Source organism: Salvelinus sp. IW2-2015, linkage group LG16 (genome assembly GCF_002910315.2).
Source record: "Salvelinus sp. IW2-2015 linkage group LG16, ASM291031v2, whole genome shotgun sequence".
Taxonomy (NCBI): domain Eukaryota; kingdom Metazoa; phylum Chordata; class Actinopteri; order Salmoniformes; family Salmonidae; genus Salvelinus; species Salvelinus sp. IW2-2015.
The window spans coordinates 5,228,598-5,250,012 of NC_036856.1; the positions used below are offsets into that span (position 1 = coordinate 5,228,598).

Here is a 21,415-nt window from a genome sequence, read left to right on the forward strand (position 1 = left end):
TAAAGAAGGCCCGTTTTATTGCTTCTCTAATCAGAACAACAGTTCAGCTATGCTAACATAATTTCAAAAGGGTTTTCTAATGATCAATTRGCTTTTTCAAATGATAAACTTGSATTAGCTAACACAACGTGCCATTGGAACACAGGAGTGATGGTTGCTGATWATGGGCCTCTGTACGCCTATGTAGATATTCCATAAAAAATCTGCTGTTTCCAGCTACAATAGTCATTTACAACATTAACAATGTCTACATTGTATTTCTGATCAATTTMATGTTATTTTAATGGACACAAAATGTGCTTTTCTTTCAAAAACAAGGCCATTTCTAAGTGARCCCAAACTTTTGAATGGTAGTGTATGTTATAATTTCGTCACCTTCCATCTAGAGCCTTCCATTTCAGAGACAGTTGAGGACAGCAGGTTCTCAAGAACAATACCAGAAAGTCTAGGTCCTTCAGCGATATAAACACATGGAATAGCCCTACTGGTTATGCCTGGCCATGTATAAACACAGGTCATTACATCTTTAGAGATAACGGATATCATCAACAAAAAAAACAATCAAATCAAACAATGCATATCATCGAAGCGGCGTTTCCTCTTAGACACGTTCTCTGGCAGATGTTTGACTTCTAACTTGACCCTAGTTAGCAGTGCTTGGCAGCTATTCCCTTACGAGGCCTTAAAACCATTATTGGCTGCTGTTGTTATCATACAGACATATCTGCTGCTGGWATGTGTACTATGCTAAGTACTGGGGCCAAGGAACTCACTGGACAGTACTTCTTTGAGAGAAACCGTAATCGTTTTAAAGACCTTTTTCGCAACGGTCAAACGTCTGTCAGTGGAGGCTTAGCAGACTAGGCCGGGTGTTTAATAGCAGCAGTGAGAAATGTTTCTACGTGTAATAGCCACGGGCATACATTTGACACCCCAAGCACTACAGGCGCTAAATGCTATTAGCGCGTAGTTAGGGTGTTGTTATTCTACTGGTCCCCATTGAAGCCTGAATTGTTAGCCTGAATGAGGATGGAAGCTGGCTGTTTCCATTTGTGTCCTGACCTAGCATACAGTACTGTGGACTTTTGGCATACGGTAAATCCCGGCATGATTCCTCCGATAAAACAAGTAGAAGACAAGTACATTTTCTCAATGGGGTCAATCTCCATGCCAGAAATGAAGAGATCCATAGAGGTGATGGTATGTGTGCATCCAAAACCTTAGACTTTTATAGACCCACAAGCTCTACTCTAGAACTCCGGTAGGCCGTAAACCCCCAGCAGTCTCCAAGAGTTAAGGCTTAAGGCACTCTTTGATTCTGGCCTTCTGTTCTAGAGTCCAGGGTACTAAAACTCAAACCATGACCCTATAACCTGCCAATGACCTAGAGCAGGGGTCATCAACTAGATTCAGTCAAGGGACAATTTTTTTCTGGAGAGGATGGTCGGAAGGCCGGAACATACAGTAACTACAAATAATTTGTAGACTGCAAATAAATTGACTGCAAGAAGCCCAAACASATATAATATTTGCCTAAAACGTAATTATTTCAAACCTTGCTTACATTTGTATGTGTCTCTATATTATGTGTGGGAATTCTTGGGAACAGATTTCCGAAATTAAAATGATTTCCTGGTGTTTTTACATTATTTTATGTCCAACAGTTATAATTCTCAACAATTTTTTACAATTATTATTAGTATTATTCTCTTTGCTCAGAAATCTTGGGGGGGGGGGGCAAATAAAACCACCCATGGGCCAAATTGGGGGAACCCTGCCAGTTCGGGAACCTGACCTAGAGTCTTCTAGTCTAAGGTATTTTCTGTGTTTTAGAAAGCAGCTTACTTAGGGATTTTATTCATATGTGTGCAGGCCAGTCACTGCCAGATTTCCCCAGTTCTTCCAAGTTTGTGGGAAGACAGTGGTTGCTGGTTGCCTGGTTGGTGATTACTGCTGACTCTAGCCTTGACGCCGACCCCTGTCTCTTGTCTCCGGTCAATTTGTGTCGGAGGGATACGTGCTCGTCATCACAGCCCCGCTGTGTCTTTGACCTGGCTACTGCACTATTTACATATTTCTGAAGTGAGTGTGAGGCTCATGGGGAGAGAAACATGCAAATGGCCGTTTGACTTGGCTTCTCGCCGATCCCACATCAATAGGTTTTTACTCTGCGAGAATGGCAGGGCGGCCCGACTAGGGCTATAACACAGGTTCGTTTTCTGTAGGGAGGACAGAGTGAGGGCGCGTATTGGGCACTAGTTATTTCCCCATTACAGGTGCACCTTTGAAATTCATGAGGGGAAAAACATGTGGTTACTATACAAGGACTCTGTGTTCGATGCCTGATGCCTGATGGTTAATGGTAAGGTTGTTACGGTTGTTAGCTTTGAAGCGTAAACAGGTGATGCTGGTGTGTATTGATTGATTGATTTTTTTTTTATATGAAAGGGAAAATTGAATATTTTGTTGTTGTAACGTTCTTCGTCGGGCGAAAGAGAGGAGGACCAAGATGCAGCYTGGTGAGTATTCATTTTAATAAGAATACTTAAACGACGAACAAAACAATAAACCGACAAACGAACGAAAACYTAACAGTCACGTAATAGTAAACACAGGAGAACAGGAACAATCACCAACAACCGACAAAGACAAAACAGGCTACCTAAATATGGCTCCCAATCAGAGACAACGACTAACACCTGCCTCTGATTGAGAACCATATCAGGCCAAACACATAGAAACAGACAAACTAGACATACAWCATAGAATGCCCACTCATATCACACCCTGACCYAACAAAACATAGAAACATACAATGCAAACTATGGTCAGMGCGTGACAGTTGTGGGAAAAGTCTTACTGTCTTAAGGAGCTGTTGATAACAAAGATCGGGCGGTAAACTGAAAGGTCGGCTGAAAGTAATTGATCTATTTTGCATAACTTACTACAAGTAGACTGTCTATATCAGCATCGTAGTGAATCTGTTCGAAGAGTGTGGTTTTCTCATTACCCCTAACCCCTCCTCAGATATCCCCTTCTCAACCTGGTCCCYGGGTCCTATGTTTGGTAATGGACTGTCGCCAAGGCAACTCAACACAGCGGGGGACAACCCCCGACACATGTAGTAGAGATTGTGATCTAGGAGTTGTCACAAKAAAAAAAACTAAAGATGTGGCTAATCTAACATCACTCTTCCATACGAGTCTTCCTGCTTGATATTGGAAATAATTGTGATATGCTTGGCAGTATTTGTTATGTTATTCCATAGTGCTATTTGGTAGTGCTGTAATCCCTCTTTAAAAAGTTGATCTATTCGCACTGGGCCTGCAATGTCATCCTCGGGGGGATATTTTGACTAATTTGGGGGTTTGATTTGTGTGCAGATGTTTTTTGTGAAATATCTGAGTGCTTGCGTCATGCTTTACTATACTGAACAAAAATATCAACACAACATGCAACCATTTCAATGGTTTTACGGAATTACAGTTCGTGTAAGGAAATCYATCAATTGAAATACATTCATTAGGCCCTAATCGATGGATTTCACATGACTGGGCAGGGGTGCAGCCTTTGGGTGGGCCTGGGAGGGCATAGGCACACCCACTTGGGAGCGCGGCCCACCCACTGAGGAGTCAGGCCCAGCCAATCAAAATGAGTTTTTCCCCACAAAAGGGCTTTATTACAGACAGAAATACTCCTGAGTTTCATCAGCTGTCCGGGTGGCTGGTCTAAGACGATCCTGCAGGTGAAGAAGCCGGATGTGGAGGTCCTGGGCTTGCGAGGTTACACGTGGTCTGCGGTTTTGAGGCCGGTTGGACGTACTGACGTATTCTCTAAAACGACAATGGAGGCAGCTTATGGTAGAGAAATGAACATTAAATCCCTGGCAACAGCTCTGGTGGACATTCCTGCAGTCAGCATGACAATTGCACTCTCCCTCAAAACTTGAGACTGTGGCATTGTGTMATGTGACAAAACTGCACATTTTAAAGTGGCCTTTTATTGTCCCCAGCACGAGGTGAACCTGTGTAATGATCATGCTGTTTAATCAGCTTCTTGATATGCCACACCCGTCAGGTGGATGGATTATCTTGGCAAAGGAGAAATGCTCACTAACAGGGATGTGCACATKATTTGAGAGAAATAAGTGTTTTGTGAGTATGGAACATTTCTGCTATCTTTTATTTCAGGTCATGAAACATGGGATCAACACTTTACATGTTGTGTTTCTAATTTTGTTCAGTATACAGTGTGATACTGTACTCCTGGCAGTCTCCTCTTAGCCCCTCCAGCATCACAGATATTTTCTCTTTCCATAAACCAGTGACATCACTGGATGTTTGAGGTCAGCACTGCGGAGTATCACTGTAAATCTATTATCACTATAGAGAATGAGTCTCTCAGCACAGCTGCCCAGTCCTGTATGTTGCCTATGGAATACCCCTGAGGTCCTTATARTGCAGTTTTCATAGCGAACCTTCACCCTCCCTTTGCTATGTTCTATTTAATTGCACAATTTTCTGAAACTGTGTTTTTCTTAGAGGAAACTACTTCACACAAGGTAGATTTAAAAAGTTGTAAAAACGTTACTTTTGGTACTTTGCTAACGTTAACGGTTGTGCAGAATTGTGATCACAGATTTACGATGGTATTGTGGCTTCTCATGATCAAAGCCGGATGGCAGTGTGCTGCTGTCATGCGTCAGATTGAGTATCCTCCTCCGCTTTCTCTCTCTAGTCTCTCTCATGTCTCGGGACAATAGATCTGGCAGTGCTGAGACGCAGCTGTGTTTGTGCTGCAGCTGGACTTAATACCCCTTTCTCCTGACCCTGCCTTTCTGAGGCGTTAGGGGGAGGACTGGGGAGAGTCGTGGAGCAGAACGGCAGGTGGGCCTAGACACTCCACAGGTGGCTSGATTCCACCCAGCCCCTCTCCTGAACGTCACAGCCCCATCCTTGGCTCTAGCTCTCGGARGGAGAGAAGTCCAGCGGAATTCATCATGATTACCGGAAAAGTGGAGAGGTCAGCATTTGGATGGGACACAAAAATGCCTCCACCGTCCCTCTGGCTGTCCTCTTGCCTATAGGTCCTTAGCCTCAGCCTGGGCAGCACGGGGGAGAGGTGGACAGTGCAGGAATGTAGTCGAAACCAGTTCGCTCTTTGGCCTTTCAGAGGTAACCAAGCATGTCCACACAGCTTTTCTTTCCCCTGCTCCTCTCCGTGGCTGCGTCACAAAAAGAGAAGGAAAAAAAGAGAGGAGATTGTTGATCAGCACAGCACCCAGATAAGGACTTTGCGGCCAGCCTTCCTAGTCAGGAAAGAGCCTAGAGCTGACAGTGGAGTTACAAGCTTGGAGCCTGGTCTTTGGTCTCAGACCATTCAAACCAGCACCTGTTTTTAACGAGTATAGGAAGGATTTAAAATGAGCAGGGTCATATAGTCACCTCCCTTCTTACGAGACGGAGCTAACGTTGCACCACGTGAGATCCTCAGCTAGACAGAGCTCACTGTCTCATACACTTATTCCTTGGACGCTAAGCAGGAAGCAACCTCTGCTGCTTGCTCGCCCGCTGCCACTGACCATAATCTCTCTCTTTCTCTCTCTGTCTCTCTCTCTTTCTCTCGCTTACCCTCGCTCCCACACAGACAGAGGTCTGTGAAGCATTTCTAATCTCTTGGGAGTGTGTTGTTGTATCCCTGCGATGTTGAGTGTCTGTCCATCTCTGTCCTGGGCATGTTTCTTAGGCCATGACATGCCACATCTTGATGTGAGCTATTGTGAAAAGGTGGTTGTTTTTTCCGGGAATGTCCTAGGGAAAGATTGGCAAAGATCTTGCTTTGTCAGGACTTGACAGCGATTTGATCAGATCTGATAGCACCCGGAGAGCTCTTCACGCAACCAACACAGGCCGCGGCAGGAGCTGGAGCAAACCCATACCTTTCCCTTTTGCTGTCATCCAATCTCTTAAGCTGCGTTTCCTTATCTGACACGGGCAGGTAGGTTAAACGTTCGAAAAAGGGGAATTAAAAAGTGACATTGGAGGTTTTACGACCCTTTATTGTGAAGGGAGAGAGYGAGYGAGGGATGGAGGGAGGGAGATATGGGCTTCTTAACTGTAGAGCCAAAACATTGCGTCCTAAGTACAGCGGCGCTTGTGAAGGCAGAATTAAGACCTCACATTTCACGGCACGTGGGAATGCGCTCGGGTCTGCAGCTAGCCTATTAGAGTGGGCTGTTAGTGAATGATGCTGTTAGTCTGGTTATATTCAACAGCTGTGGAGCCTTTGAGTCAGTTCCCCAAATGGTGGTGTGGGACCTACTAGTGTGTCATGGCTATTTCAGAGGAAAGAAACGTTGGTTTTTTCCATTTGTCAAAAGAACAATGGAAATAMCATGTTTTCAAGAACATTCTTAAAGCTTTAGGGTTTTGGCCCTAACATTTTAAGAGCTACTGTCTTCCAGAACCATTAGAAGACCACTACATTTCTGGGTAAATATGAGCGTCAAACAGACCTACTTGTAGTCAATGATCCCTCAACGAATGTCACACAGGTCGTTGACTCGTTAAAAACATGGAACCCAAGTGAGAGTTCAGAGCACTTCTTAGCGGAGACTGCGTCGGCAGGCTGCCAAGCCTGAGAAATAGCAGCAGCTGGCTTTTACCATTTTTACCATGAGCTCATTTAGACCAGCAGCCCCGAGGTCTGTACAGTATCCACAGCACTTCTCCTCAAACACCCCCACGTCTGTGTTGTCTTGTTCGGGAGGCCWCTGATAGGAGTCAAAGATGCTCGASAGGCCCKGTTTTATCCTTCTGTGTTTATTCTTGATGCATTTTTTTCTGTAATGGAAGAAAATCCTTGGGATTGGGATAATTATTTCATGCTAATGTGCCCAAATGTATGACTCCCACGTTTCCAGATGAAGGAAGCAAATCCATCATTTGGGGTGACATTGATGGAATGGATGGTGAGTTTCCATGCCGACGGGAAGTAAACYGGAACAATGTGTCCTTCTAAAAGTCACGCTTCTTCTCTCCTGCTCGTCTCCTGCTCAGCCAGAACCATTGATATTGCAAACTAGATAACTTAATGAAAGAGTATTTTTATGCTCAAGTCAGCACTGGTTTTAAGGTCTTCTTCGAACTGTGGCTTGTGATATGCCACTCTCTGTTAGTGCAGTAGATTCCACGCCAACCCTAAATCTTAACACTATATTTTGTACAAATAAATGTGTGAGGTCAGGTCATGGCCTTAACCCAAACTGTGAATGGCACGGTATATGCCACATTTACTTCATTTGATTGCTTCTGCAGTCTCTGCCCTGTCAGCATAAATGTTGTCAAAGACTTTGTGGTCAGTGCCTGGGGGATGATTACAGGTAATTGAAGYGGCCACTTCAGTAGAAGTGATCATGTCCTTAGATCTCGATCTCGTCTCTAATGAGACGGTGTTATCATCTTGGTGTGAGACCTGTGCCATCCTCTATATTCCATGTGAAGGGAGTGGTGATGAGGAGGCGGGTTAGGGTGTGTCTCCACTTCCACTTCCTGAGGTGAACACTGTCATTAATATAKTCCACTGTCCTGTACTTACCTCGGCCACACCAAAGTATTCCACATGGCCACACTGCCCTGCTCGAGACAGCTGGACTACAGGACTATATTATCTGTGTGTGGTTTATTTCTCCAACTGTGGCGCAATGAATTTGACCCTGGGAAAGGCTATGTTTGGCTAAAAGCAGCTATTTGTCAGCCAGGTGCAGCTGGCTCATGTGTAGTGGTTTTCATGGATATCTGTGCTAATACCTCTCTCTCTCGCTCTCGCTTTCTCACATGCCTCTTTCTTCTCTCGCTCTCTCGCTCTCTTTCTTTCTCTCTCTCGCTCTCTTTCTTCCTTTCTCCCTCTCTCGCTTTCTTTCTTTCTTCTCTCTCTCTTCTCTCTCTCTCTCTCTCTCTCTCTCTCTCTCTTCTCTCTCCTTCTCTCTCTCTCGCTCTCTTTCTTTCTCTCTCTCTCGCTGTCTTTCGCTCTCTCTCTCCCCCTCTCTCTTCTCTCTCTCTCTCTCTCTCTCTCTCTCTCTCCCCCTCTCCTGTATAGCTGAAGCAGTTGGACAAGGCAGCGGCGGCGGCCCACACCTATTTCCAGGCCAACCCAGAGCATGTGGAAATGGATCAGAACTTAGAGCAGTACAAGGCTCTGGAGGGAACCGATCAGGACCACTTTGTGGACAGAGAGGCCCGGCCTCATCAGGTAAGAGTGTGTAACTGCCTGTTTCTCGAGGCTAGGGTTACAACATTCTGGTATCTTTTCCCGCAAATTCCRTGGTTTTCCAGAAATCCCAGGAATCCTCCAAACAGCATTTYTGGGAATTTTGGGAAAGTTTGGAGAAAGTTTGCAACCCTACCCAAAGTACTCTCAATGGGGATTTTCCATTGAGAATGATTATAATCCATKTTTACACAACTTGTTTGATTAGTGTTAAAATTCAGGGCCTGTTTTATTACCTTTAAATGGCATCCTTCCTTTCTAACTTCCATGACGTACTAATCGATAATCAGACATGGTGATGTCTAAGTTGAGACAATATTATTTTCCCCTTCCCCCAATACATTCTAAACTCTACTATCCCCAAGTAATTGCTCTTTTCTAGGAAGTAACGATAGAAGTAGCCGATGCCAATGAGCTACATGTACACTGAAAAGACAATACAAAAGAGAAATTATAAACTGGGTGGTTCGAGCCCTGAATGCTGATTGACTGACAGCCGTGGTATCAGACCGTATACCACGGGTATGACAAAACATTTATTTTTACTGCTCTAATTACGTTGGTAGCCAGTTTATAATAMCAATAAAGCACCTTTGTTTGTGGTATATAGCCAATATACCACGGGTAAGGGCTGTGTCTAGGCACTCCGCGTTGCGTCGTGTATAAGAAAAGCCATATACCACACCCCCTCGTGCCTTATTGCTTAAATATAGCATGTATGTCAATAATTGTTCTATGGGTGTGAGCAGTGGTGGAAAAAGTACCCAATTGTCATACTTGAGTAAAAGTAAAMATACCTTAAAAGAAAATGACTCAAGTAAAAGTGAAAGTCACCCAGTAAAATACTACTTCGAAATGTACTTAAGTATCAAAAGTAAAAGTATAAATCATTTCAAATMGCTTATATTAAGCAAACCAGATGACACTATTTTCTTGTTATTTTAATTTACGGATAGCCAGGGGCACAGTTCAACACTCAGACATAATTTACAAACTAAGCATTTGTGTTTAGCGAGTCCGCCAGATCGGAGGTAGTAGGGATGACCAGGGATGTTCTCTTTATAWGTGCGTGAATTAGACKATTTTTCTGTCCTGCAAAGCATTGAAAATGGGACTAGTACTTTTGGGTGTCAGGGAAAATGTAACGAGTAAAAAGTACATTATTGTAACGATTCTCGTTGGTGGAAGGAGAAGAGGACCAAAATGCAGCGTGGTTAGTGTTCGTCATATTTAATTAAAACTGAACACTACACAAAACCACAACGAGGAAAAAAACGAAAATGAAACAGTTCTGCCAGGTGAACATACACTAAACAGAAAACAAACACCCACAACCAAAATGGGGAAAACAGGCTACCTAAATATGATTCTCAATCAGAGACAACGATCGACAGCTGCCTCTGATTGAGAACCATATCAGGCCAGACATAGAAATAGAACAACATAGAAAACAGAACATAGACTACCCACCCCWACTCACGCCCTGACCAACCTAACACAAAGACATAAAAAGAAACTAAGGTCAGAACGTGACAATTATACTCTTTAGGAATGTAGTGGAGTAAAAGTCWAAGTCAAAAAATATAAATAGTAAAGAACAGATACCGCAAAAAACGACGTAAGTAGTACTTTAAAGTATTTTTACTTAAGTACTTTACACCACTGGGTGTGAGTGGGTCTATYTGTGTGTATGTGTCTGTATGTGTCTGTGCATATGAATGGGAGTGTGAAGGAGGGTGAATATGTGTAGGAGGGTGGGAGAGAATGGGTGGGTGGCTGCATGGGCTATATGCTGTATGTGAATGAAGGAGAATGGATGAGTAAGTCGATATATGGATAGGTGTAAATATGTCTAAGAAGAATGGAGGGTGGGAAAAGACAGAAAGTTGGGATGAACTTTGCCTGGGTGGGTAAGGGAGGGCAAGGATGGGAGGGGATGATAAGCTTGGCTTGGGTGTGGGAAAGGGGGAAGAAAACTGGGAGGGGAAGGCGGAGAGGTTTGGCATGGGAGAGGGAGAAGGAACAATTTAACTATACTATATGCTATACTATAATGTAATTGCATTTGATTTTGTGACTTGCAAACCTGCYGTAAAATGAATAAAGAGTTCTGGACAGATTAGGAGAGGATGTCGAGTCCTTGTTTGTCATTACAGTTATGATTCAATGGTGGTTATTGGTGAGAGTGGAGACTTCTCTGAAGTGTGTGTGGGGACTTCATCCCACTCTCTCGGTGGACCCACTCTCCCCAAGTTGACCCCCACCAGCCACTGTACGTTAATMTAATTTACAAGGTAATACAAACTGACGACAGWACTTATTAAGTGSCAGTCTTCCTCCAATGTGTGTATAATGACATAATCTCCAGTCTTTCGGTTCATTAGGAGAGGAGTTGGTGCTTAAAAGCTCTAAGAAGGCATAGTGCCTCAAAGTACAAAGAAGTTCTTTGCTTTATGTTTTTTGTGTGTTCTCTGTTGTGTCTGCTCAGTCCACATAATCACAGGCTCTATATATGTAATGTACACTACCGTTCAAATGTTTGGGGTCACTTAGAAATGGTCTTGTTTTTGAAAGAAAAGCACATTTTGTGTCCATTAAAATAACATCAAATTGATCCGAAATACAGTGCAAACATTGTTAATGTTGTAATTGACTATTGTAGCTGGAAATGGCTGATTTGTAATGGAATATCTACACAGGCGTACAGAGGCCCATTATCAGCAACCATCACTCCTGTGTTTCAATGGCACGTTGTGTTAGCTAATCCAAGTTGATTATTTTAAAAGGCTAATTGATCATTAGAAAACCATTTTYCAATTATGTTAGCACAGCTGAAAACAGTTGTTCTGATTAAAGAAGCAATAAAACTGGCCTTCTTTAGACTAGTTGAGTATCTGGAGCATCAGCATTTGTGGGTTCGATTACAGGCTCAAAATGGCCAGAAACAAAGGACTTTCTTCTGAAACTTGTCGGTCTCTTCAGTTCTGAGAAATGAAGGCTCTTCCATGTGAGAAATTGCCAAGAAACTGAAGATCTCGTACAACGCTTGTACTCCAGCACAGAACAGCGCAAACTGGCTCTAATCAGAATAGAAAGAGGAGTGGAGGCCCCGGTGCACAAACTGAGCAAGAGGACAGTACATTAGAGTGTCTAGTTTGAGAAACAGACGCCTCACAAGTCCTCAACTGGCAGCTTCATTAAATCGTACCCCCCAAAACACCCGTCTCAACGTCAACAGTGAAGAGGCGACTCCGGGATGCCGGCCTTCTAGGCAGAGTTCCTCTGTCCAGTGTCTGTGTTCTTTTGCCCATCTTAATCTTTTATTTTTATTGGCCAGTCTGAGATATTGCTTTTTCTTTGCAACTCTGCCAGGAAGGCCAGCATCCCGGAGTCGCCTCGTCACTGTTGACGTTGAGACGGGTGTTTTGCAGGTACTATTTAATGAAGCTGCCAGTTGAGGACTTGTGTTCCCAGTCAAAAATGACAGGTCTTTAGAAATGAATGGGTGAGACTATAATTAGTGTCTAAAATTGAGTTCAGACACATGCCCATTCATCAGATGGACACACTTCCTTTCCCAGACCCTCACATTCATGTTTGTTTGAGCACACATACGCACACACACACACACACCTCACTCCCCTTCTTGGCTTCCATGGCAACCCCCACGGGAACCTTTCCCCAATAGAATCTTTCCCCCATGGGAACCACACCTGTTGGCATTCTCACAAACAATCGCAACATTGTTTCAATAATATATAGAACTTTTCTTGCAGCTCTGGTATATAAAGCTTTTTCGAGGCCTTGCTCACAATTCATTCTGTGGCAGCACAATGACCAAACGATATACTGTATGTGAGGCTCTTGATCATATCTTTGATCATGACACTGGTGAGGAGGAGAGTCCTTGTTAAACTTTGACACAAAGTAGTCTGTGATAAATAGCCCAATATYTTTCATCTGAGTATTTGTTATAGTCAAAATAATCCGTACATTATGCTTTTTTTACTCAAAAATTTGTTGTATGAGCTCAGGTCAATAAGGCGTACAGGCCATAAATAGCAAATAGAAGTTTGAAACTTGTAATGTTCACAAGAAGTTAAGTTGATAAAATGATCCAACACAACATTAGGTGATAATATATGTATTATTATGGATTTATAATCAGCTATAATGGGGGCGGTCATTTTGGACCGGGAACACGGAATTAATTAACATGAAACAAATACAACAGGAGAGTTAAAGAGATTGTCATGTGGTTTTACTGCAAGAGATACATGTGAATATTCATAGAGGACCTGGGTTGGAGAGGCCTATGCTGCTGCCTACTGTAGTAACAGTAGAGGTGTAGGCATCCTGATAAATAAGAATACACCATTTTCCCTTATATCCCAGTACATGGACCAAGAAGGCAGTTTTCTAATGTTGTATTGTATCTTATATGGTGAAAAATACACTGATTTCATTGTACTGAATATCCCACTATGGGCAATCTGGTGTTTTTAAATAGTATTTAAGCTACAGTGCGTTCAGAAAGTATTCACACCTCTTTACTTTTCCCACATTTTGTTTCGTTAAAGCTAGGATTTAAAATAGATTAAATTGATTTGTTTTTGTCACTGGCCTACACACAATACCCCATAATGCCAAAGAGGAATTATGTTTTTTCTAAATGTTTACAAATTAATATAAAATGAAAAGCTGAAATGTCTTGAGTCAATAAGTATTCAACCCCTTTTTTTATGGCAAGCCTAAATAATTTCTGAAGTAAAAAATGTCTTAAAAGTCACATAATAGGTTGCATGGACTCACTCTGTGTGCATTAATAGTGTTTAACATTATTTTTGAATGACTACCTTCTCTGTGCCCCGCACATACAATTATCTGTAAGGACCCTCAGTCGAGCATTACATTTCAAACACAGATTCAACCACAAAGACCAGGGAAGTTTTCTAATGCCTCGCAAAGAAGGGCACCTATTGGTAGATGGGTATTTTTTTTTAAAGCAGACAAATATCCCTTTGAGCATGGTGATGTTATTATTAATTATTCATTCACCTTTCAGCAGGACAATGACCTAAATCACAAGACCAAATCTACACTGGAGTTGCTTACCAAGAAGACAGTGAATGTTCCTGAAAATGGTTACGGAGTTTTGACTTAAATCTAAATTATTTACACACTTCTAAATGCAAGAATTTGAAGGAAAGCGTTGATCTGGAGCAAATTTCTATATGTTTCTATCATTAACCAAGTTATTATACGAACTAAGGGCACACAGTTTCGTTGACGGTCAACACCCTAAGCAAAGAAGGCACACAGCCCACCTTACCTCTTGGGAAAACAAGACTGTTAAAAAGCTAAAATAAAGTAAAAATAAACATACCTAGGACAAACACAACTCATCGACAAGAAGAGACCACCCACACCCGCTTACAATAAGAAAGCCGGAGAAACCTACCAGATACAGACAATTAACATAGAAATGCACAAGCAACACCAGATGACAACCACAGAGTCCAGTGACAGCAACACAACATGACCAGACAACATAGGGTACTAGCAACCAAACTTGGACAATACAAGCCAGAGCCCACCCACATAGCGCAAGCCAAACACGAGCCCCAGCGGTCGCAGCAAGGCACCAACACACCCCCGGCAACGCAGGACGGGCGTGGCACAACGCGCCCCATTAAGAGACATTACTGTGCAGCCGTTATTCATCGACCTGGCCAAGGCTTTCGCACTCTGGCAATCACCACATTCTTATCGGCAGACTAAACAGCCTTGGTTTCTCAATGACTGCCTCGCCTGGTTCACCAACTACTTCTCTGATAGAGTTCAGTGTGTCAAATCGGAGGGCCTGTTGTCTGGACCTCTGGCAGTCTCCTTAGGGGTGCCACAGGGTTCAATTCTCGGGCCGACTCTCTTCTCTGTATACATCAACGATTGTCGCTCTTGCTGCTGGGTATTCTCTGATCCACCTCTACACAGACGACACCATTCTGTATATCTCTGGCCCTTCTTTGGGACACTGTGTTGACTAACCTCCAGATGAGCTTCAATGCCATACAACTCTCCTTCCTTGCCTCCAACTGCTCATAAATGCAAGTAAAACTAAAGAGTTTTGAAGAGAGCCAACAGCTACAGGTTAAACTCAAGTAACGCATACTACTTGAATGCAAGTCACTCAATTCAGTGCCTCCTAGTTCCATGTATCAAACAGTTATTTCAGATATATTAAAACGGGGGGGGCTGGGGACGGGTGGCAATGCAAATAGTCTGGGTAGCCATTTGATTAGATGTTCAGGAGTCTTATGGCTTGGGAGTAGAAGCTGTTTAGAAGCCTTTTGGATCTAGACTTGGTGCTCCTGTACCGCTTGCCATGCAGTAGCAGAGAGAACAGTCTATGACTAAGGATGGCTGGAGTCTTTGACAATTTTTAGGGCCTTCCTTTGACACCGCCTGTCATATAGGTCCTGGATGGCAGGAAGCTTGGCCCCAGTAATGTACTGGGCCATACGCACTACCCTCTGTTGTGCCTTGCGGTCGGAGGCCGAGCAGTTGCCATACCAGGCGGTGATGCAACCAGTCAGGATGCTCTCGATGGTGCAGCTGTAGAGCCTTTTCTAGAAGAGGGGAGAAGAACGAAGGATAAAATAAACACCAGTAGGAAACCCAGTGAAAAAATGGCAGCTGTACAGTTAACTCARCAAGAGCTCTTGGACCACTCAAACACAGCAGAAAGCCTTTTTAAGCTATCTGGCTAACATTTAGTAGTGAATTGCATACAAGTGTAACTTTATCACCTCATGTGCGCTGCACAACAGAGACTCGCCGACAGATATTGAACGCTATGGACTCGCCAGCTCCTGCTTTCTCCCGTTGTGCTATTTACAAACAAACATGTGACTGGCTCCACTGTTCTGGGTAACTACGGTAAGCTTCATAATGGAAAATAATGTGACAGGTGAAATGAAGAACGCAATCTGCTTTATCTCCTGAAGTATTGCACAAGGTTATTGCGGATATTAACTTAAAAAGTAGCTCGAGAACATTCACATTTATTTAAAAACTTCAAAGAAATAGTTTTGACGYTATTGAAAAATCATCCCGMGGCTTTTTCCAAGTACCCTGGCATATGGTATATACGGTATACCGCCCAAGCCTATTTGGCAGGACCAGACTGGGGCTTTCTCTCTTAAACTCTCTTGCCTCTTTCTGCCAAACAGAAATGGGTGTACAGTCTTTCAATTGAACATTTTGGTGTTGCCAGATCTTGGTGTTTGTTTGAGTGCCGTATGTGTCGTGCCGACAAAACAGTAAGTACCTAGCTGAAACCAGTGTCTGTTTTTAACATATTTCCAGCTATTACCATTCTAAATAAAGTGCATTGTGTGACTGCTCTATGTAAATGGTTSTCTGTGTTGGCGGTTATCCGTGATCCAAGTCTTCTGGCTGACAGTGGCCAGTGCAATTTCATGCGTGGAGACGAGTTCAGGTAAACGACTGCTGCTTGTGGAGAGCACTGAAGCCCATTGAGGTTTGATTGTGGAGGGATGTGTCAATGCTCACACACTGTCACATTCATTGTAGTGCTGCAGTGGTGCCCGACTGCCTGTCTGTCTCTCCACACAGACAGACTACACTACACTGTTTACTCAATGTTTTCGTCATTTAGCAGGCAGCTGCAACTTGTATTTTAGCAGGCAGCTGCAACTGTCTACGATTGTCTATACTACAGCTCTATGTGTATAGACGTGGTCACAAGCTGAGCTAAATTCTTTATCCGCTTTCTCTCTCTCATCCTCTCTCTTTCTATGCCTTTGTCTCCCTATATCTCCCTGCCTCTCTCCTCCTCTCCTATTCCCACCCACCCTCCCTCTCTCCATCCCTCCCCCTCTCTCCCCACAGAGATCCTTCTCAGCTGGGGTGAAGCTGTATGACAGTGCAGACTACAAGGGGGCCATCGCCCTGTTCGAGGAGGCCCTCCGGGAGTACTACAGGGCCGARGTGGCGTGTCGGGCCCTCTGCCAGGGGCCCCAYAGGTTRGAGGAGCAGGACCATGTCCTCTACCGCTACAGCCTATACGAACTGGTCTCAGGTCAGTCACTATGTAGTTCTGTGSGGTGTCTGTGTATCTATAACACCTCCTATGTAATGGCCACGTACACAGKCGTCACCATGTCTTGAGACGTCTTAAGACACGTGATGGCTGGGTATGTATGTAGTGTTCATAACAGCTCCTATGTGGTGTCTATGTAGTGCCTTTAACACATAAACACTGAGTATTCAAAACATTAGGAACACCATGACATAGACTGACCAGGTGAATCCCGGTGACAGCTATGATCCCTTATTGATGTCACTTGAGACATGGATTGTGTAGGTGTGCCTTTCGGAGGGTGAACGGGCAAGACAAAATATTGAAGTGTCTTTGAACAGGGTATGATAGTAGGTTTGTGTCAACTGCAACGCTGCTGGGTTCTTCACGCTCAACAGTTTCCTGTGTGTATCAAGAATGGTCCACCACCAAAAGGACACATCCAGCTTACTTGACACAACTGTGGGAAGCATTGGAGTCAGCATGGGCCAGCATCCTTGTGGAATGCTTTTGACACCTTGTAGAGTCCATGCCCCAACGAATTGAGGGCAAAAAGGGGGGGGGGGGGTGTTCTTTGGTATACCTAATGTTTGGTATAGTCAGTCTATGTAGTGTCTAACAKCTCCTACATAAGTCATCTGGTTGTATATCGTTTGTTTTACCCAAAACGCAGTTTGCTGTCTCCGAGCGGATTCAACTCTTGTTGTACTCTGTTCCTTTGTGACTCGCTGATTGATTGCTTGGTGGATTTTGAGTTTGTTGACCTCTGTGAATAGACATAGATGGATGTGTAATATGCGCCGCGTGGGTGTGAGCTGCTTGTATTGTATGCTGACTGACCAGAAGACCTTGGTACTTGATTGCTCTGTGTTCACAGCTACTTTACTGCAGTGAGGAGTCTCTCAGCAGCCAGGGGTAGTATTTCTAATTTAAAAAAACAGAGCTTTCTACTTTGAGTGATGGTTCACATTGCTTACAACCCCCTGGTGCAAAATGTCCCCCCCCCCCTCCTGAGAAACATAGCCTTGCGAAACACAGCCATTTATCATGTTATGAAGTGGAGGTTTAATGTGGGATGGGAAACTTCGCTTGCTTTCAGATGTTTTGATATGGCATACGGCTATGCCATGCTCACTGGCAGTGGGCTGGTACATGGTGGGGTACTTGGCACAGGGTCAAAGGCAGGGTTGGGTAGGTTACTTTCTAAATGTAATCRYTTACAGTTACTAGTTACCTGTCCAAAATTGTAATCGGTAACGTCACTTTTGGATTACCCAAACTCAGTAACGTAATCTGATTACATTCAGTTACTTTTAGATTACTTTCCCTTTAAGAGGCATTTGAAGAAGACAAAAATGTATGTTACCAATTGAACGACATCTATTGCAGGATAAATCAATGTTAAGGTTTACATAGCTGGCCATATATGGATGTTCAATTTTACTTTATGGGTTGTTTATGTAGGCTTCCTCTAACTCGTCGCTTTTTACTACATGTAATAATACGATTAAATTATATATTTACATAAAAAAACAAAGTCTATCAGAATTCCAGTCATTCCAATTAATGTTATACCCCTGAAATATTCAAGAATAGGACTTGGAAATATGGAAGTATAGATTTGCCAAATTGTTTRACCTGAGCATGACCCCAAAARGAAGTACTTATTAGCCAGCCCTACTCTGTTGTTTATGATTTGTAGTCATGGAGGACTGATTGCGCTCATTGATTCGAGTTGGAAAATAAATGCTGTGGTCATGGAATGGCGTGCTTTCAACACTGCTGAAAAGTGCTATTTACATGTGAAAAATGAATGRCATATGTTGCATTTGCTATAGGCCTATTGTTTACCTGTTGGTGACACTTAGACGTCTTGATAATATGCAGCTGTTTAAAGGYCAAATCCACAGATGAAACAATAACAAAACGGAGGCCCCGCCTCTGTTTTAGTAAAAAGCTGAGGGATGGGCCTGGAGAAATGTAACCACTCTCAGATGAATAGACAGAGCTATGGCTGCAAGGACTGACCATCCATGATATCAAAATTATTGTTTTAACCATGTTATGAGGCTATACAGTGTTTGTTTACATTTACATTGTTTACAAACATTGGAGAAAAACAAGCTTATATTTTGGTTTCTCATGGAGTGTGACAGTTGAACTAACTTCATGAGGCATTTAATAAGTTATATTCCTCAAGAATCAATGGATATACAGTATATATCATTTATAAATCCCAAAATTGATGTAGCAACTACAGATTGCCCCTTTAAGTCTATCAAAAGTGTGCGAGTTTCAGCATGTGTCCATTAGGAAAAAAATAATTTATCAGCTTGAATTAGATTGAGCAATAAAAGCCCCACTTTTATTCCATAGGCTGGGATCCGCACTATGCAGCTGTTTGTTGCAAGAGCGCATTTTTCACTGGCTGTCTACTGGTTTCAAAATCAATGATTGATATGCAGCTTAAACTTCTTGAATTCAACCATTATMGGGTTCAAATACACATTTAGATTTGTGAACAGCAATCCACAACAACCACAATCCGTAAGGTGCAAATAGCTAAATGAGAGAGCAGCAGTGTGATTCACATCAATGCGCTATGTAGATATATATATATAAGTGACATCCGTATCGCCGTAGACTACACTGCTGTCATCCTTACCTCCAAGCGTTTATTCAAATTGGATAATCTTTGTATGCCGACAGCAGTCGCACCATTGGAAGACACTGCTTGGACTGTAGCCTACAAAAGCCTATTCCTGTTCTTTGTCCGCGATCCATCAAACACATTTGGTGTGTCATCATAGTGGTCTCTGACTTGTGGTCTTAAACTTAAATTTGCGCCTTTTTTCAATGCTGATTTGAACGTCACTGAGAAAATGGAGAAGTGTCAAATATTTTCTCCCGACAAACATCCTTTCTGAATTTAAAAGTAATCCTCAAAGTAATCATCTAGTTTTTCAAAAGTATCTGTAATCTGATTACAATATTTTTTGCTGGTAACGTAACGGATTACAGTTACCGTTTTTTTTGTAATCCCTTACATGTAATCTGTGACTCTCAAGCTCTGGTCAAAAGGCAGACGAGGGAAAATATGCAGAGAGAGAGAGAGAGAGAGAGGGCGTTCTGGAACGCTAGGTTGCCAAATGCCAAGAAATCACAAACTGTTGTGTAAACAGCCCAATGTCTCTCTTTCACAGGGCCTGACAGCGCACACATAATTATGGTGACTTGTTTTCGATGTTTTGTGTCGAAGATTAGTCATTGCTTAGAACATATTTGAATGAGGATAATTGAATGAGGTGAAGTTTGAGATGGCTGCCGTGATTTGGTCAATATTTGTTACAGTTTAAGAGGTTTTAGCCAAATCGTTCTTGCAAACTGAATCTTTATTGCTTTGACGAAAARGAATCCCTCAGTTTGGAAATGGTTTCATGTTTTGTTCATATTAATAGTTTAAAACAACATGAATGTTAAAATAAATAGACTGTTTTTTCATTATGAAGGGAGTACTGGTACACTCTACTTAACAGCAAATACCCCTACGCTATATCTCATGTGGTTCTGCCATTAATTTTTAGAGAGAGCTACTTACTGTAAGTTACCTCCTCGAGGATACTTTTTTTCAGATAAATTACTTTTCCACCTGGACTACTTCATGGGACAGTACCTCCCTTCATCTCTTTTGGCCACTCAAGGAAAATGGCCGACAAGGCTTGAAACACCAATGACTCCTCACACATATTTTGGTTCTTGGCATTTGCTGTGTAATGTCCTGGTATTGTAATTTCAAAACATTGTTGTGGCCATGAGTCTGTCTTTGGCTAAGCGGTCCAACAGACCACTGAACATCTTGAAAGAACTTCTAAACGGGTGGAGATGAGTGCAGGAAAAGCAATGAGCAGTGTATTGATTGTGTGAAGTCCAACACAGTTGGAGACAAATGTTTATGGTGTACATATACTTTACTCTTTCCTCTGGCTGTCTCTGTGTGTGTTCACGTGCAYAGCCTTTTMGAGATCTTTTTGACTTGCTCTGTTACCATCTTAGATGATCCAAAAAGCCAACAGTCTGAAACTGGGCCAGCATGAGTGCCTAGCTATTGCCTAAAGACACAGCCATAGTGAGCCCTGCTTGTATATCTCTCTCTCTCTCGCTTTCGCTCTCGCTCTCGCTCTCGCTCTCTCTCTCGCTCTCGCTCTCGCTCTCGCTCTCGCTCTCTCTCTCTCATTTTGTGGGCAGTGTGCACACATCCTGTCTTCTCTTGAGAGCCAGGTCTGCCTAGTTCTTTTTATTTTTTTATTAATTCTTTCCAATGGGTCAAGTAATTATCTTTTTGTTTTCTCATGATGTGGTRGGGTCGAATTGTGTTGCTGTCCTGGGGGTCTGTTTGTGTTTATCTAAACAGAGCTCCAGGATCTCTCTTTCTCTTTCCCCACCCTCTCTCTCTTTCGTCACCTCTCCTCTCTTTCTCTTCCCCACCCTCTTCTCTCCTTTCTTCCACCGTCTCTCCTTCTCTTTCCCCACCCTCTCTGCTTCTTTCTTCGCCGTCTCTCTCTTCTCTTTCCCCACTCCTCTTCTCTCTTTCTTCCCGTCTCTCTTTCTCTTTCCCCACCCTCTCTCTCTTTCTTCAACCGTTCTCTCCCTTCTCTTTCCCCCACCCTCTCTCTCTTCTTCTGTCTCTTCCTCTCTCTATTCCCCACCCTCTCTTCTTCTTTCTTCATCCTCTCTCTCTCTCGTTTCCCCACCCTCTCTCTCTTTCTTCACTCGTCTCTCCTGTCTCTTTCCCCACCCTCTTGCTCTTTCTCACCGTTCTCTCTTTCTCTTTCCCACCCTCTCTCTTTCTTCACTTCTCTCTCATCTTCTCTCTTTCCCTCACTCCTCTCTCTCTCTTTCTTTCAGTCCTCTCTTCTCTTCTACTTTCCCCACCCTCTCTCTCTTTCTTCCCGTCTCTCCTTCTCTTTCCCCACCCTCTCTTTTTTCATTTCACCGCTCTCCTTTGTCTTTCCCCACCCTCTCTCTCTTTCTTCACCGTCTCTC

At 43.1% G+C, this 21,415-nt stretch overlaps 1 protein-coding gene across 1 annotated transcript in view; it reads left to right on the forward strand.

Moving 5' to 3' along the window:
* Positions 1-21,415, forward strand: part of p3h2 (prolyl 3-hydroxylase 2) — a 94,072-nt gene that overhangs the window by 53,993 nt on the left and 18,664 nt on the right. The window contains 2 exon segments of the mRNA XM_024004193.2: positions 8,098-8,250; positions 16,183-16,372. Of these exon segments, the coding sequence (XP_023859961.1) occupies positions 8,098-8,250; positions 16,183-16,372 (343 nt within the window).